This window comes from Actinia tenebrosa, unplaced genomic scaffold (assembly GCF_029948245.1).
Source record: "Actinia tenebrosa isolate PJP-AT-01 unplaced genomic scaffold, QUT_ActTen_1.0 PGA_scaffold12__29_contigs__length_12842862, whole genome shotgun sequence".
Taxonomy (NCBI): Eukaryota; Metazoa; Cnidaria; class Anthozoa; order Actiniaria; family Actiniidae; genus Actinia; species Actinia tenebrosa.
Window position 1 is genome coordinate 117,551 of NW_028292572.1, and position 18,671 is coordinate 136,221.

General features: G+C 35.0%; 3 protein-coding genes across 3 annotated transcripts in view; 1 reads left to right on the forward strand and 2 right to left on the reverse strand.

The window, feature by feature from the left end:
* Positions 1-2,021, reverse strand: part of LOC116296577 (uncharacterized) — an 18,440-nt gene extending 16,419 nt beyond the window's left edge. The window contains exon 1 of the mRNA XM_089027880.1: positions 1,558-2,021. The gene's annotated coding sequence lies outside the window, so the exon portion shown is untranslated. The remainder of the gene's footprint in view (positions 1-1,557) is intronic.
* LOC116296587 (heparanase) overlaps positions 1-4,465 on the forward strand; it is a 9,149-nt gene extending 4,684 nt beyond the window's left edge. Inside the window, exons 6-8 of the mRNA XM_031704626.2 lie at positions 2,062-2,183; positions 3,291-3,434; positions 4,001-4,465. Coding sequence (XP_031560486.1) covers positions 2,062-2,183; positions 3,291-3,434; positions 4,001-4,163 — 429 coding nt within the window. The 3' untranslated portion in view covers positions 4,164-4,465. The remainder of the gene's footprint in view (positions 1-2,061; positions 2,184-3,290; positions 3,435-4,000) is intronic.
* A 2,019-nt stretch (positions 4,466-6,484) lies between these two features.
* Positions 6,485-18,460, reverse strand: LOC116296589 (bridging integrator 3). The gene is made up of 12 exons (XM_031704627.2): positions 18,358-18,460; positions 18,232-18,280; positions 13,057-13,097; positions 11,777-11,838; positions 10,315-10,394; positions 9,699-9,752; positions 9,125-9,165; positions 8,443-8,503; positions 8,191-8,271; positions 7,846-7,908; positions 7,256-7,327; positions 6,485-6,655 (listed from the first exon to the last, which is right to left on the reverse strand). Exons 1-12 carry the CDS (start codon positions 18,363-18,365, stop codon positions 6,503-6,505), a joined length of 765 nt encoding a protein of 254 aa, XP_031560487.1. The 5' UTR covers positions 18,366-18,460; the 3' UTR covers positions 6,485-6,502.
* Between the last annotated feature and the right edge of the window lie 211 nt (positions 18,461-18,671).

Here is an 18,671-nt window from a genome sequence, read left to right on the forward strand (position 1 = left end):
CAGATTCCCTAGCTACATATGGCACTCAATTCCAAAATCATTACGGGGTCCAAAACATAAAACTTAGAAGCTGAGACCGAAATGGTACATGGGAAGTACGTTAATGAAACGGCATGCTGTGATGAACAATGTTCAAACCAAATGCCTCTCAAGTCTCTGAATACGCTTTTGGCATTTTATATCGACTGCGTAGCGCAAATGAGAAATCAGAATTTCTTTCGGTCTGAACTCCTTTGTTCTATGTTCAATTAAGTGTAGACCACTTACAGCAGGTTTCTATAGTCAAGATGCTTGCCCCTTCTTTGACTGCTATGTTTTCGTGGGCTGCTTCGTGCACAATATTTGCCTGCGCACGTAAAATTAAGTTTCACTCTCTTGAGGAGCAGGCTTAGCTGAGTTGGCTAGTGCGCGGCTTTGAAGCTAGAGTTCCACGGTTCTGCACGTCTGTTTCAGCTTCTCTCTGTTCTTTGTAGCTTTAGCTTTAATAGTGCACTGATAGCAGCACTGATAGTCTGAGGGGGTAAAGGGCGCGTCTTCAAGCGATTTAGAGTGGTTTTCATAAACCCATGAAACAAAGTGTACAAATTAGAGTGTAATAGTCAGACAAACATAATAGAAAACGAAAGAATTAGAGCGTAATAGTACTAAATATGCTGAAGTGCATTTCACGAGTTTATGAAAACCACTCTATATGTAACCGGCGGCAAGGCGCTCAGCTATGAATCAGATTGCAAGTGGTTTTGACAAAAGAATTTATTGAAAAATTCACACAACTTTACAATACATGAAAAAAAACGGGAACGAGATTACAGGATATCTCTAATGAAAACAAGAAAAATATTTACAATGAGATAAAATAAATTTGTAGCTTATCTAAATAGCTAAAAAGTTATGAATAAAATACAGTTTTGCTAGATATAACTAGAAACGGAAATACGTAAATACGTCACAGGTAATTTGAATATTGCATACTGATTAGCAGTGTTTACAATACGCAAGTGAAAATTACTAGGTTGCAACGTTTAATGTACAAGTCGGTAAACCGTTTAAAATGAACTAAACCAATGGAAAAAGCAATAGGAAAAATTGACTAGAGGTTAACTATGGCTTTAGGTAAGTATTTTAACCTTTGTTTATGACAAACTAAGAATTACACGGTTTACTGAACACGCGGTCGCGACAATGACCTTGAGTGTAGAGTTTAAGTAGCGAACAAATTAAAGGTTGGAAAGAAAAGGTCTTATCCCGCAGTTAAGGCTATTTATCGTAGTAAAAAGGTTAAACAAGCGAGTAAGGCGGTAGCGATCCTATAGTAAACGTTTTAAAGAGTTTAAAAGACAAGATACACTCAGCGTGATTACTAAATTACTACTGCGTGAATAACTTTGTACTAAATTACGCGCTAATGCGACTAGAATTACTACAACATGAAACGAATGCTTAACAAATATGTAGAAAATCTAAGCTATAAAATATAACGACTAGTTAACGATATTAACATAGATTTGTCCTAAATCTATCCTAGGTAAAAGTGTAAAAGGCTTCAAAGATTCATACCTTTACATCGTAGAGAATTCCTTGTCTTGATATGTGAAAATATCTGTAGACAACGCAACGTCTTCAAGAACTTTTACTACACTGATTTAAGCTTAGTTTGGGCCTACTTTTATGGGAAAACCTGCATTCTTAAGACCTTACACATCCTACGCAATGTTGCACGCCCTAGGCGCAAACAGGATGTCCCAAACACGAACTTACGTAAACAAGCGCCAAACCTAGGCATGACTCACTGTAATGTAATTACGTACGGAAATTATTTCTTGCTTACGCATTTTCCACGCAAACAGTTAACTAAAGAATTACATTCCTATGTGTACACGAGGCATTCCTAATTAAAAATATAGATTTATGACTAAATAATTACTGTCCAAAATAGTGTCTTTTGACTCTGTCACATATACATGAACCCCTGACTAGGGAAAATTGGGTAACCGCTCCCTGCGTTATGGAAGTAAAATAAATTACCTTCACCTTTCTTTAACTTTACCTTTAAAATTTTAGAACTACTGGTTGTCACTTCTGCACAAGAGACTCGTGGGACAAAAAGTGCTGGATGTTGAAAATGGCTTGGAGGAGAATAGAGTTGTTAGAATATATGCCCACTGCACTAATACTAAACCAGGGTGTGTGATTGGAGTTATTACTATTTATTATATAGACATGAGTGTTTTACGAGTGGGAAATACGCCACTCGTATTTTTCGTACAAACTACATCTGGAACCTGATTAACATATTTCCCATATCGTCTGAGGATATCGATGACCTCACTTGCGATGTTTCCCGGGACCTGTTTTGATTAGCTTAATGCGTAGTTTTTCTTTGTGGATATGTCTATATGATAAAACGAAAATTACAATTTGGCTTGAAGACATGAAGTTTATCTTCTCGTGTCGAAAAATATTTCACCACTCGAAGATAAACTTCATATCTTCGCGCCACCGTGCAATATCCTCTATATATGTATTATATAACTAGATGGGTTTTATATGGCAGGGCAGTAGCAATGAATTTTTTCCCACAATACGTAGTAAAACATCTGTTTTGCCTCGCATCATGGCTGTCATCAAACCTTTCTCTTACGAATATGACAGCCTTTCCATGCTTCGTTAAGTACGAAGTGTGACTTACAACATGCAACATGCGACATGCAACATGCAACGAGCCAACGTGGAACATGCGACATGCGACGAGCAACGTTGAACATGCGACATGCAACATGCAAGATTCGACATGCAACATGCGACATGAGACATTCAACATGCGACAACCAACGTTTCCTGAAATTAGCTGTATGAATAAACGGCAATGAAAACTACAATGCATTTTCTACCATACATTATAAAACTCATGAATAATTCATGAGGAAAACACAATAGAAATCATTGCCCGTGGAGGAGGTTGTATATCTGATATAAAATCGTCCTGATTTGCATAAACTTTAACTCCAATTTTCTTAGCCAAATTCAATTTTATCCTTAAAATTATAGTAGAACATGAAGTTATACACCTAGACGTTTCATAAGTAATATATAAGTGGCCGTGTTGTATCAGATATACAATCACTCGCCTTCAGCTCGTGGTTGTATATCTGATCCAACACGGCCACTCATATTGTTTATATTACATAAAACACTTTCAGTGATCTGTTTAGTAGCATTCCACCCAAGAAGCAACTACTAACGATTATTTATTTATTACATATAACAGAGTGACTAATCTATCATTTTAGGCAATATGCTACAGGCGCAGTAACAATATTGGCCATAAACTTAGATCCAAATGATACAGCTTTGCTCAATTTAAAAGGCAAATTCTATCAACTACCTGTGGATCAATACTTGTTATCCCCTCATCAAGAGAATATTACATCAGAGTAAGTGGAAAACATCCGATATTTACTTTTATAGAATTACTTATATTAAATATGACTTCACTAATTTATTCTCTGAGTGGTTGACCAGCAGAAAAAGGTGTATTGTGCCTTGCAATCATGTACTTAATTTATGAATAGTCAACATATGAGGATTGATAATCGGCCAACTGTTGGTCTGATGATCAGCCAATTATTAACTGTGTCTTATTGTGAAAATTTATCGTCTTATTGACTTATGTCTTATTGTGAAAATTTGAAATGTTCAGAATAATTCTTAACACCCCCCGTTAAAGTCATGCAAAAAAATACTATCCCCCCTAAGCAAGGCTCAAGTAGCTTCTACCAAAATTTTCCCATCCCCACTTTTTCCTACCAAAATTTTCCCATCCCCACTTTTTCCTACCAAAATTTTCCCGATCCCCCTAAATTTCACCTGTCCCCCCCTCTGCCATGCATTATGAATGCAGCCTCATCAGATTTCTCATTGCTATGCCTTTGTCATTTAACTCTCTTGGGAAGGATTCCAAAACATCAATCATTTGAAAACACAAATTCTGTACTTTCAGGTACGTAGAGCTTAATGGAGAAGTGTTATTAATGAAAGATGACCACATTCTACCATCACTCAATCCTGTCTCTGTTCCAGCAGGAAAGCCTCTGGCTCTGCCTCCTTTAACATTAGGGTTATTTGTAGTTCCCAATGCTGATGCAGAAGCTTGTCTAGAATAGACGGTTTTCTCAAGATTGCGCACGCATCCAAATTCAAGGAACTTGACGGGCCACAATACTGGAACACGAGTATTATCATGCATTGCCATGAAATGTTTTTCGATAAGAATTCATAAAATCGATTATTCTCCTCTTCAAATATAAATGTGCCTTCTCAATTTTACTGAATTTGCGTTTTTCAGTTTTGTGGCCCGTAAAGTTGGATGCGTACGCAACCTTGAGAAAACGGTTTGTTGGACCATCAAGGTTTATTTTTGAGTTAAGGATCTTGGGGGGTGTGGGTAGGTATTAATTGGGTTTTAATCAAGAGAATATTCTCTTTGTTTTAATTGAAGGGGGGGGGGGGGGGGGTGAGGAAGGGGAAGCTGAATGCTCAATTATTGTATATTCAATACAATACAGTATTTTTTATTTGGCACTTTATACTATAAAAAGTTGGGTTGTGTGTGTGTGTTGGGGGGGGGGGGGGGGGGGGGCAATTGAAAGGGTGCAAGAAGCAGTATATTAACTTTTATGGGACCCCTAATAGGGTGTGGACAATCAAATTTAAGAATAGTTTTTTAGAAAATCTCCATACTTGCTAATTTAAACGATGAAAATAAATAATAAAATATAAATGACATTTGATCAATCAAAAATCATAAAAAAATTTTTTATTTTTCTTTTACATTATCAATGATTTGTGACAATGTCAAAGCTGACCAGCAGTTTTGATCTAATTGACTCTTTTCACACTAGTGTGACATAATAAGATATTTGATTTATCGGGAGAGTTTACTAATTTCATTACATACATTTCATGTTTCTTTGCAAAAAATCCGCAAAGATTCTTAATTGAAAAATTCGTATCTTTGAAACTTTGCATTTTTACTATCATTGATGTAATGAATTTGATAGCAAACTCCTTTTCCCAATAAATTAAATATCTAATGTCACGCTAGAGTTAATTTGTGCAAATATCTAGTGAATAAGTAACGCAATACACCGTTTGTCATTTCAGACAACTTTTCATTTCCTTGAGTATTACTTCTGTTTTTGCCCCAGTAATACATGAGTGAGTGGTAATAGACCTAATACACTGTTTTCCCATTTCAGACTTACATGTGTCGTTCTGTAGAGTATCATTTCTTAGTTTAATGGTTACGCATTATTCTAGAATTTTCAATCAAATCAAATTAATTCAGGGTGTTCCTAGTGGTATCCGGTCTTTTCGCTACCTTGCACTTTCGCTACTTACCTAAAAGGTCGATTCGCTACTTAATAGAAGTCGAGTCGCTACTAATAGAAGTCGATTCACTACCTTATCTCAAAATGTTAAATATCACAATATCAGGGATATATTACATAGCTATTAATTTTGAGTCTATATCGATAAATTTAAATTGTGTTTTACGGCATCGAAACTTATCAATTTTCTGGTCAGATGTCGATGGAGAAATCTAAACCTAGCGAAGAGAGGATATTTACATCTCATTTACGCGCGAGTTAACGACGACTAACAGAATCTTGAGTTCACTGAAGAACTTTTCTGACAAATAAAAAGTTTTAGTTACAAAGAAGAAATCTAGTCGAGTTTTGCAGAGTTATTTTGGCTTGCTTCGTAGCAAAGTAGCGATTGGACTCTCGGCGTTGTGTGACAACAAACAAATCGAAAACTTTGAGAAACGAAGGCTTATTTTTATCCCCGGTCTTACTCGATGACTAAAAGTTTGACTTCAAAATAAAAGGGTTTATGTCAAGGAAGAATTTTAGTTACGAAACAAGCAATCTAATGGAGTTTTTTTTTTGGTTCGTAGTAAGTAGCGAAAGGACTCGGCGTTGTGTTACAACAAACAAATCGAAAGCCATGAGAAACGAAGGCTTATTTCATCCCCGCTTTTGCTTGATGACTAAAAGTATGACTTTAAGATAAAAGGGTTTATGTCAAGGAAGAATTTTAGCTACAAAACAAGCAATCTAGTGGAGATTTTTTAGAGTTTTTTAGCTTCGTAGTAAAGTAGCGAATGGACTTCTGGCGTGATGCGTTGTGTGGTATTTAACAAACAAATCGGACTCGGTGTTGCGTAAATTATTTTAAAACTAGGTAAATCTTATCACGAAATACCAACTACCACTCACCAAAAAAATCTTATGAGTGTAGTTTATTTACTGAAAAATCTCAGATTAGAACTCTGATAAGTATATTCGCCACGCACGTCACTTCTTGTTGTCACACAACAAGAAAAAAACTCTAAGGGGGGGGGGGGGGGGGGGGGGGAGGAGTGCTTTTTGATTGGTACAAAAACCACAAAAAAAAAAAAAAAAAAAAAAGATCAATGCCATTTACAGTATACTATGCATTACTCATCCTCAGTTATTGATAGTGCCTTTAAGTCTGCTAATTTTTGTTCTAATTGTTTTTCTTGTTGATCTACACTTAGTGGTTCTCTAGACTTGTTATATCTGTTGGTTAGTTCTGTGAGAACTTGGACAGCATCATTATAGTAGCTTGCCTGTTCAAAAAAGAGAATGGTTAGGATATTGTGGACAACAATATGCTAAGTAGTCTGTAAGTGGTTGGTAAGGTGTCAGTTAGTGGTTGGTGACTGGTCAAAGTGGTTGGTGAGTGGTTGGTTAGTGGTCAGTGGTTGGTGAGTGGTTGGTGTGTGGTTGGTGAGTGGTTGAATTGGTGAGTGGTCAGCGAGTGGTGGGTTAGTGAGTGGTGGGTTAGTGGTTGGTGAGTGGTGGGTAAGTAATCGATGAGTGGTCAGTTAGTGGTTGGTGTGTGGTTGGTGAGTGGTTGGTTAGTGGTCGATGAGTGGTCAGTCAGTGGTTGGTGTGTGGTTGGTGAGTGGTTGGTGTGTGGTTGGTGAGTAGTTGGTGAGTGGTTGGCGAGTGGTGGGTGATTGGTGGGTGAGTGGTGGGTTAGTGGTTGGTGAGTGGTGGGTTAGTGGTTGGTGAGTGGTGGGTTAGTGGTTGGTGAGTGGTTGGCCCTTTTGCAAGGTTTTTCGTTGTCTTTATTTAAGAGGATGTGGTTATGGATGTACTTGCTATTAGGCCTATTATATCATAAGTAGAAATTGAATCTGAGTCTGCATGTAGTCATGTCCTACCTCTGATCGAATAAGAGCCTCAAATGAGGGTTCAAAGTATGCTATTCTGCCTTCAATAAGAAGAGGTAATTCCTGGAAAAGGAAAAAGACATTCAAGCCTCTCACAATGTATTTAATATTAAACACAAAGAAGAATTTGTAATTAAGGAATAACGAACGATGACAATGACATCAACAACAACAACAATAATAATGATAATATATAATGGCAAGGGTAGTTGTGGCTTTTGCATTACTCTATCTCTGTACAAAAAATACCTATTTCAAGCCCTGATACCTTAAATAGTTACTTAAATAAATGAAATAAAAAATATCAATTTTGTTTATAGACAATGGCACTTGACAGTAATTCAACTGATAAACTTGTAGTCCTGTTTAAGCATCTCTTATAGTTAATAAAGTAAGGGACCGCCATTATTGTGCTCATCCAAGCCACATCAAGGTCTAACCATTTGCAGAATATGTAATTACAAGGGCAGCACCTTCTCAGTTATTCTAAGACCCCGAATGATGGTCTGGCCGAGGCTTGAATCACGACCTTCTGCACAACGCTCTTACCAACTGAGCTAAATGGGTGGTGATTTACTTACTTCTAACATGGTGGCATTCTGTCTTTCAAAGTCGGCTTTTGCTTTTGCTAGGTCTTGTTTGGCCTGAACATAAAGATATTTCAAAGATTATGCAATCCTGTGGTTAAATGCTGAGGGTGATTGTGGAGCATGCATGACAAAAATGAAATAAACTTATAATAATATGTTGCTTTCAAATATATCGGTAATAATGGGTCTTTTTGCATTTTGGTTTTAAACAATAGATTCCACCATGCACGGTCTGTATTCAAGTGCTTGAGAATAAATTTATGCAGGTGAAACAAAGGTTTTAATAAACATGGCTACTGTTTGATAAAGGTCCATTGTGGCATAATGTTAACATACCTGCTCTATCTTGGTAGGATTCTGTGGCTGTTTTTCCTTTTCAGTCAATTTTTCTGCCTTGGCCTGCTGTTTGGCATACTCCTACATAAGCAGATAAACAAACAATGTCTTGATACTGCAAAACTACAATAGTGACAGTGAAATTATAGAGGATTCTGATTGATCACATGCAATGCTGAAATGCATTCAGTAAAAACATTGCTCTCCTTATTTAGAAGCATGAATCTAACACTATTTTTTTTTTGTACTTACTATTAAACTTTGTTCCCTTGATTTGATTGCTTCATTCACTCGTGGGAAAGCATGATTAAATCTGTGAGAAATAAATAATGGAAAAAAAAAATAAAATAAAATAAATAAACGAATAAGAAAAGAAAAGAAAAGAAAAAAAAAAAAAAAAAAAAGGTAGGTAACTTTTAAAATACAATCAAATTTCTGTTTAATTAGTAATAATCCAGCACAAACTACTGAATGAAACTGTGTGAACAAAAGTGCACACCAGGCTGCAGGGCACTGTGCTTTGTTCATTTATACAGCACAGTTCTCGAACAATCAGAGCACATGTAGTGAGGTAGGTATATAAGAAATAACAAATGTGCCCACATGTTGTCAATCACAGTTTGGAATGGGGTCATCTTACTGGACAGGGGAGGGTCATTAACAAAATTTCAAGATGGTAGGGGGCATTTAAAAAAAATTGACTGTCACAGCATTTTTACAATAAAAAATGACTGAAAATGGAAGTGAAAAATGGAATTAAAAAAATTTAACAGCAGAAGCTGGTTGTGGTGGTTGTTGAGGGGGGGAGGGGGGTGGTTTTAAAGTTTTTAATGGCTTACCAACTGAATCCCAAACCCCTCCTTCCTGATAAAGTAGAGCAGCATCTTACTACATAGAGCATACTAGTGGGGTCCACACCGTAAAAAGCATTTACCTTTTCAATGGTTCGACCACAGTATTTTTATTTCTTGATACCTTTATGTAAAGAAAGTACCAATCATAACCAGAACAAAACCTTTATCTAACCAAAGACAAGATCATAATGGAGGTTTTGCACCATCACTTGACAGCAGCAATGTTAGATGGCAGGAACAATACAGTCCTTTTTGCATAAGGAAGAATTCAATTCCCAAGAGCAGAGGGATTTTATTAATCTGCCATCTAACCACAGGCAGCCCAAGCTGTATTATGGGCGTGGGCACGTGATGGTGCAAAACCTCTATGCTTTTCTCTTTAATTTTTCTGTTAATTAGACTGTAGTTTTAATGCATCAAAGATTATTTTACAATCAAACTGAATCAATCAATCGATCAATCATCAATCAATGAATCAAACAATCAATCAAATTCATTTCTAATAACAACCACAATATATCAAAATAAAAGACTACAAACTAAAATGATAAATGTATAGTTTTTGTCACACAACAAAATATAGTATAGTAAAGTATAGTTTTTGTCCAAATTAAGCGTGCCCTGGAAAAGACAAAAAAGAAAACATTTTCCTACCAAGAGTTGCCTCAGTTCATCAAGTTTAGCAGTAGCTGTAACATGATCATCAACCTATAGAGTTAAGATAGTTAGGATAAAATAAACTTTGCTGCTAGAATTCTTTGATCATAATAACAGTCTTTAAGGATCTGTCTGTCTGTCTAATGGTGAGTTGGGGTGTCTGTCCATCTGCTTAGCTGCCTTCTATCTGTCTTTTCTGTCTGTGCTATTTCCCAGTTCTTTTCATGGGTCTGCCTGTCTTTGTGTATCATTTTCTTTTTTATACTGTCAGAATAACATAGTGTATGCCAGATAACACATACTGCCCCCACAACTGATCTGCTTTTTTTTACCGGTCTGTTTGTCTATCTATCTGTCTGCCTATCTGTCTGTCTGTCTGTCTGTCTGTCTGTCTGTCTGTACTATTGTTTTTTTCATACTGCCAGAATAACATAGTGTATACCAGATAACACATACTGCCCCCAACCACTAATCTGATTTTTTTTACCATTCTGTCTGTCTGTCTGTCTGTCTGTCTATTTGTCTGTCTGTTTGTCTGTCTGTACTATTGTCTTTTTTATACTGTCAGAATAACATACAGTGTAACAGACCCTCCCCCTCCCCCACAACTGACCTGTTCTTTTAATGGGTCTGTCTGTGCTATTAGATTTGCTGCCAGATCTTGATAAATCTTTTGCTCTGCTTTTCCAAGAGCTTTTAAAATATAAATTGAATATGAACACAAACACAAACAAAAACAATCATAATTTAGATGAGTAGTAATATAGCAAATATAACAAATATTCCTTGTTTATTTCCACATCATATTGATAACAGGAAAATTACTTCATATTCTACTAGGACACAGCCACTACTCATTCCAGGCTGCTTACCATTACCCCCCTCCCCCCATTTCCTCCCCCTGTTCCCTTTCCCTAGGGTCTGTTGCCTACCTTGGATGGTATCCCCACCAACAGTATTTAAATTTCTAAAATAACACCCATGGATTTTGATTGCATAACAGTCAAATCTTTCATAGGGCATAATTAGAGCTTGTTCAGTCAAATCAGCAATGTTGAGCCAGAAATGAGGTATGACAGATCTAACAGTTTACAATGATCATGACTGCCGACTGAGGCACTAGTCATAAAGTAAAGGGGTTGGGGGTAAAAGCAGGGGGTGGGTCACACAATTTTGGACTTTTTAAAAGGGGTGGGTGGTCTATAAAACTGTACATTAGGGGTAGGTAATTTGCATTTCCTGCATGAAAACTTAGAGGGGTCATAATTTTTTGACCTTGTTTTATACATGTACTGGGCCAGCGAAAAATGATTTTCTTCAAATCCAGTTTTACCCCCCCCCCACCCCACTTCTACTTTATGATCAATCCCTGACCAGTCTTTATTTTAAGTGCTGCTTTCATTTATATAAATTTTGAACTGCAGACGGATTTCACATTGTTTCATAAATTTGAATCATTTGAGCTCTGAATTTTATCATAGTCAAATTTATTTTAGTACCTTATTTACAAAAATATATACATACAAAATTAATTAAAACCTGATTTGAGGTACATGTCAGTTGTAATAGCTAATAGCTAGTCGAGACAGTTGGCACAGAATGATCACCCAAACAAATTTGTCATCATACACCCACCTATTAGTGATAGACCATTACGGAGAAAAACAAAAGAAAACAATGTGATTTGACATACGCAACAGTTTTTCATCATTCCAATTATTCTGTGCATGGATCTTTCGTAAACAGTGAATTGCTCTAACAAAAGATCTGGACAGCAATAAAAATATATTTCTATAAACAAGGTTACAATTTCCGAACAAGACATGTTTCAGCAGTTATGTTATGCGAAAAAGACCTCCTTGGCTTGGGCATAATATTTTCCCATTTCAGATCACTTGACATTCCCTGGGGTATAATTTCTTTATTTAGCAGATGCACATGAGAAGGCACAAAATTATGGATACAAATAATACAAAGAATCTTATTTTCAAGAGAATGACATGCGTCTGAAATGGGAAAATAATACTCCCAGAGGAGGTCTATTGATCTACATAATATCAAATGAATATAAGTACCTGTAACAGCCTCGTCATATTTTTTCATTCCCTTGTACACTTTCTTCGTGGCATTTTCCATTCTGAAGAGAAATCAGTACATTAAGACTAGCTATCACTAAAAGTATAAATATCGCTGCACTTGTTACTATGAATACTGTATTTAGTCATCTAAACTTTTGGGGTTTCATAAGCAACAAGTTAAGTTAAGTTAAGCATAAGTTAACAAAAATACTGTCACGTGTCACCCTCATTAAATAAAGTCTTCATTCAATCAATCAAAAAAGCAGCATAAATTCAGAGGCAGCACTTATTAATAATTTTGGTTTTAGGTGCGGCACTTATTTAAAGGTTGGCATTTAATCAGGGGCAGTTTTAGGATAGATCAAATCCAAATGTTTTCCCAATTCAGATCATGTGTCATTCCCAAGAGTATTATTTTTTTGTTTAACAGTAATGCAAAGAAGACGAAACTGAGAAGACACATGAATATGGATACAACTCAAGCAATGAATGTTATCATCAAGGAAAACATTAGGGACAAGTGGATTTGGTCTATTGTGGGGTATATACTAAAGCCGGGTTCCACTTCCACAAAATCAGTGTCAGACTGAGTTTGAAGAAGCTTATGATGAAGTGAAGACCAGGAAAAAAAAAAAAAAAAAAAAATTTAAAGTGCAACTTTAACATGTGAATATGATCAAAAGAGTGGGAATTGGAGTCAGAAGTGAGTCGGGATCGTAACTGGGAGAATGAAAAGCTTTCCTTTTGACTGGCTTGTGATTATGCTAATGATGAGTGGCTTTGCACTTGCAATCAAATAAATATAAAAAATAAATAAAGAAATTATAAGCTAGATATTAAGGAATAGCATGGACGTCTAAGAAGGGGGAAAAATTATGCCCAAGCTAAAAAGAGTCATGTATACATGTATACAGCTAATAGACCCTTTTACTGATACAGCGGTACAGATACAGCGGCCATCTTGAATTCTATTGTTTTATTCACTTGAGACATTATGGGATTCCAAGGGGGCAACCATTGGAAAATTTATAGACTACACAGCTGTCAGGGTGTCTTTTTATAACTCTTTGCTTTTCGATGTGAAGCATATCTAAAAAATGATTTCATTTGCTTGTTGTTGGAACAACATATGAAACCCCAAGAATTTAAATTATTTGGAAACGGTATGAATTTTCTGTGTGTGTTTGTTCCCTCGGCATCTCATAATTCAAGATGGCCACAGTATTCTATATAAACAATGTTGTTGACTGGCACAAGCCTATGTGATTTTAACTTACTCATTGAACCTTGCCACTTGTCTTTCAAAATCATTGTCTGTCTGTAATATGAGAAATAAATTAATAAATAATATTTAGGTATCAATTGACCTATAACATCATGACATCACAGCTTGTTTACATGGGCAAGAATAATAGGAATTTAGGCGAAATTTTCTTTCGTTTGGGATATTTAGTACAACATTTATCTGTTATCACCTTTCCCCGTCTAATTAACATTTTTTATTGTGGTTTAATTCGATTTGCTGCTATTTTGCCCCCTCTGGCGACCATGATCCTTACTGTTAAAACAATAGATTGTTTTGATGTGACGTCATAGTGCTATAGGGCAATTATAGGCCTTTCAATACTGGAGATTTATCATGAATAAAATAAGCAGCCTCAGAGTAATAGATATTATTAAATTATAAATAACTAATGAAAAAAAATTACAAAAATAAGTCACCCAGTGAAGAGTGTAAATAGAACACAGAATCATCCTTATTTGCATTCAACTTTAAATGGAAATTTCTGGGTGAAATATTTCAATGTCAGGGCTTAAAATAACAGCTAGTCAGTTGCTGGTTATGAAGACTGGCCAAATTAGTTTTAACTCGGATATACCTCATTTCTGGCTCAGCATTAAGGGTCAAAATGACTGACAAGGAAAAGATTTGAATGGTAAGTTCAAGTTCTGACTAGACATTGTCTCATGACAAGCCATGTGATCTAGAAATTTTTATTAGAACATGTGAGAGAGATTATACAGCTAGACATTAATTTTTTGAATAAGAAATATATATTCTGATCTGTTAGGGCTTTATGATTGGTGAGTCCAAGGCATACAGACCAGCCGCTGACAGACACATTGTATGAAAAAAGGAAGAAAAAAAAATCTATAATCATAAGAGCGTACAATGAAAAAACTACCACAATCTTCTGCAGTTTTCTGTAAAATACACAGATCTAGAATGTTCCCTTATAGAACATTTATTTTGTTAGTTAAGTTTACGATAATTGATAAGTGGTTTTGAAGATCCAAGTTTACTATTTTAGTGAGTACTGGTAACGAAAATAAAAAAAAAAAACAAAAACAAAAATGAGTTGTTAGAAGTAAATGAAAATAGAGAAAGAAAAATAGAAAATACAGAAAGAGAATTATTTTTTTGCATTAAAAACTCCTAACTTGTCAGCTTTTAATATACATTGTTAGATAAACAAAAACAACAGAAACACAAATATAAGGTTTTTGTTTAGGAAAAACTTTGTTGACTTACCAGACCTTCACTGTATCTTCTGTAATATTTAGATCTTTTTCCCATACAGCCAAACATTTTTTTATATAGAAAAAGTACTTATGATATGTTAATTCATAAGCCGAAGAGAAAATAAAAATTGCAGCTGCCTCTCTTGAGGAAAGATAAAGCAATTTTAAGTGTCTACATTTTTCCTTTCTAAAAACTCTATTCCTGCAAAAAAATATGTCATTATAATTTTTCTTGAAGCGATACTTTTTTAAAATGAAGACCCTAAGCAATCTTTTGCTCAACCAGTGCAAAGAGATTTTTAAGAATAAATATTATTGTCATCATGATGAATATTAAGACTATCTCCACAACAACGAGAATTTTTTCTTATTTAGTTGAACCAATAAAACTTCATGTCAATAATATTTTGGTCATGATAAATGATCATATTTTTGGATTAATTATTAAGCATGCTAAGACTTTCTTTCTTTGAATAACAATAGTTATCCATAATTTATTGTCATTTGAATTCACTTCAGCTGTTAGGTAGTCAATTTTTAAATAAAATAAATATTGAAGGTATTTAGAAATTGGAAAAATTTTATGGCAAAAACCTAAGAAATAGTTTCATGAATTCAAATAATAATCATGACAGAAAATAGAGAAAATATTTTAGTAACTACTTCTGAAATCAATTTAGGAAAATCAAATGCAGCAAAACAAATTTTGTTTTCTTTTTCTTCTGGGTTTATTCAAAAAAATTCACAAACACTTATTAGGTCAACATATGCTGATCTACATTTTTAATTAAAACTATAAAAAAATACTTCAATATATTTGTTGACTTTCTTTACTTTTTTTATTGAAGTCTTAAATCATCCTGATAAACTAGATTAGAAACGCATGTGGACAGTAAAGGTTATTATGGGATCAGAGCCTTAAGTAGAAGAGATTTGTTTTCCTGGGTATTATCATTTTTTAACAAAGTTGTAGCTAAGCAACATAAAGAAACTAAAAAAAGATAGTTATAAGGGGATATGACAGTTTTCTAAGATGAAATTTTTTGAATTTCTCTTGCAAAGTATTGGTCATACTAATTGTTAGTATTGAGTAAAAAAATGAATTTTGAAGTGTGTGTGTGTGTGTGTTTGTGTGTAAGGAGTGCATTGGGGGAAGGCAGGGGAGAGGAGAGATAGGTGAGGGGAGGTGGGGAAGGGAAAGGAGAGGGGAAAGGAGAGGGGAGGGGAGGGGAAAAGATCAAGAGTAAATAAATTCAATACTGAATGAAATTAGCAGCTATATAATAAAACGAATAAAACAACTTTTTTCATGCTCCATTCATTATTATAAAATAACTGTCCTAAATCTTGCATTCTGATTAGTTGGGAGTGTGCGCTTTATGAGGTGAAAGGAGGTGAAAGGAGAGGGGAGGAAGGGAGGAGAGGGGTAAGGATAAAGAGTAAATAAATTCAATACCGAATAAAATTAGCAGCTATATAATAAAACAAATAAAACAACTTTTTCCATGCTCCATTCATTATTATAAAATAACTGTCCTAAATCTTGCATTCTGATTAGTTGGGAGTGTGTGCTTTATGAGAGCACACAGTACGCATGTGCAATTTCAGTTTTGTCATTTCTGTAATTAGTATTTCATAAAAATGCTGTGCTGTATGGAGTTATAAAGCACTAATTTTTTTCTGAGTCTTTCAATCTGCAGCTGCATAAGTTGCTTCATATACTGTGAAGATCAGCTTGATGCATTATGACTGCAGTACAAATATATATGTTATATACATGTTCTCATACGCGTACTTGGGGATTGGCAGAACACTCGAAAAGTGTTGAGAAGCACTCTGCTACTCTTCATGCTTCTCCTACCACTTCTCTTGTGTTCTGCCAACCCCCGCCTCCTATAGATCCCTTGCAGCACTTTGGAATGCAGCTCAAAACAATAGGTTCCAGTTCTCAGGAGATCATGGAATACTTTTGTTTGGCTACCCAGAATGAGCTGTGTCTTGACGTCACATGCAAGGGGTCTGTATTCTACTCTTTTCAACTAATGACTTAAGGAAGTTTCATAAGCACTAGACAAGAAGTGTGAAAAGCAATCGCTGTTACACTTTTTCATGCTTTATGTCACTTCTGCGTGCTTTATTTTACTGAACAGAGGACGGAAAAAAAGCTGTTTTATTTAATAAATATAAAGACCTTATAAATATAACACCCATATTTCATCACACATAACACCCATTTCTGAACAGAGGACGGAAAAAGCTGTTTTATTTAATAAATATAAAGACCTTATAAATATAACACCCATATTTCATTATGATACACCTTTAGGTTAAGCTTATTGAGTGCTTTTAGTCTTACTGTTGAATAACTAAATAAATTTAGTAAATTTAGTTAGTTATTTAGTTGACGTCACCTAAAATAGTAAAAGCCCGCCAAATATATAACTGTCATGCTAATCTGGGGGGTTGTTTTACCAGAGAATGAGTGAATAGACATTCATTTGTACCATCTGTTTACTCGTAGTTTCAAATTTAGGTGACGTCAGCTAAAATAGTAAATAACTTATCTAATTTAGTTGACGTCTATTATTCAACAGTGAGACTAAAAGCACTCTATAAACTCAAGCATGTTAAGGCCTGGGTTATGAACCAATTCTCTATCAAACCATTAAAAAATCATTTCTCTGGTGTTTCTGCTTAATGTATAACCAGCTTTATCAAACTTTCTTAGATCGTGGTTCTTTACAAATTGATTCCAATAAATGGGAAAAATTTAGGTCACGTGACCACGAAATTTACATAAAATTTACATAAAAATTCATTTTAATAGTAGGTGCTCAATTGAAGTCTTTGCTGAACGTTTTCAACTTCAATTTATTTCTTTTCCTGAAGTTGTTCAATTGACGTCGAGAATGGTTGGCTAAAGTTTTGTGTTAAGGAGATATTTTACAAAACAGGTCACGTGACCTGTCAAAATATCCTTTATGTCCATTTTTCTCCTTTCGTAAACATTTTGGTCGACCATTCCAAACGTGAATATCTGTATCTTTGGCGCTAGTTTCAAACAAGCTAAACAAATCTCACGAATAATCTAAAACCATCACCTAGTTTTTAATTTAGCATTTTCCCTCTTTTAAGGTCATGGACCACCTTTTATGCAAATTTATTCATCCAAAAAGTTAAGCACCCTAAATAAGGATATCTGTGGCAATCTCATTCAATTACATCTAAAAATGAGGATTCTACAGTGAAAAGTAATTTTTGCCCTTTTGAACAAAATCCCAGGCCTTAACATGCTTGAGAAGTAAAACTTGCTTATTAGTTTCAAACTCAAAAGATATAACTAGCTAAAAACTAGTGTGAGCTGCGTCGGTGTTTCTAATGAAACAGTAATGATGAAAAGGTAAATTATACACAGTGAAAAGATGAAAAAACTTACTGACGTTTCGGACGCTAGTCCTTCGTCGGAGTAAAAAAGACTCCGACGAAGGACTAGCGTCCGAAACGTCAGTAAGTTTTTTCATCTTTTCACGGTGTATAATTTACCTTTTCATCATTACAGTTTCAAACTCAGTCCATCTGTGGTCCGTGATTAATCATCATGACAGGCTGATGTAAATAAAGAGACATGGTGGAAGTTCACAACTAAAAAAATCATGAATCACTTTATTTATTTTCAATTCGAAGTAAGAAGGAAAAAATGGCTTCAACTTAAAAACATTAGCTTATTTCTATCTCACAGCGGGTAAAAAATACTGTGAAATTTTGTTTAAAAATAATACTACTAAAGTAACTAAAGCCTAAATTCATCGAAGTTAAAAGTTAAATTCGCCTTTCTTTGAATATTCTCGCTTCTAGTATTGAAACGTTCTGTATTAATGGCTAATAAAAACTTATCTATTGTTTTTAACACAATAATTTGTCCAACTCACCGTCAGCTTTCCCGCTGGCCTTCCCTTTAATTTGTTGAACGGATTAATCCTAAAAGTAGACCAAAGAATTCAGAATCACTAATTCAGAAATTAAAATAATCAGAACATGAATCTTATCAAGCTTACCAGCTCATTTTTGTTCGTCTTAGCGAAGGAAAACCTTATAAATTTGAAACGGAACAGTAATAAAAATAAAAGGAGCCATGTTTGTTTTGGCTCTCGTGCGAAGGTATTCCCGACGAGTTGCGACGTATTATCGATCGATTACAATCTCAGTCCCTGTGCCCCCCTCCTAGGGGAGCTTTTCTGGAGATTTCGAGGAGATGTCCTAATATTAAAAAAAAAAAAGAAACTAAACAAAAATCTGTTTTCACATATCAATGAATTATCTTTGTTCTGAAAGATAATTTTTGAAGAATTAATTTAAAGTAATCTTTGTA

What these genes read in the sequence shown, in the direction of transcription:
- LOC116296589 (XM_031704627.2), bottom strand. An exon ending in CAAGGGAACAAAGTTTAATA is followed by an intron (nt 8,272 to 8,442) that starts GTAAGTACAAAA and finishes CTGCTTATGTAG; the next exon opens with GAGTATGCCAAACAGCAGGC. An exon ending in ATCCTACCAAGATAGAGCAG is followed by an intron (nt 7,909 to 8,190) that starts GTATGTTAACAT and finishes CTTTATGTTCAG; the next exon opens with GCCAAACAAGACCTAGCAAA.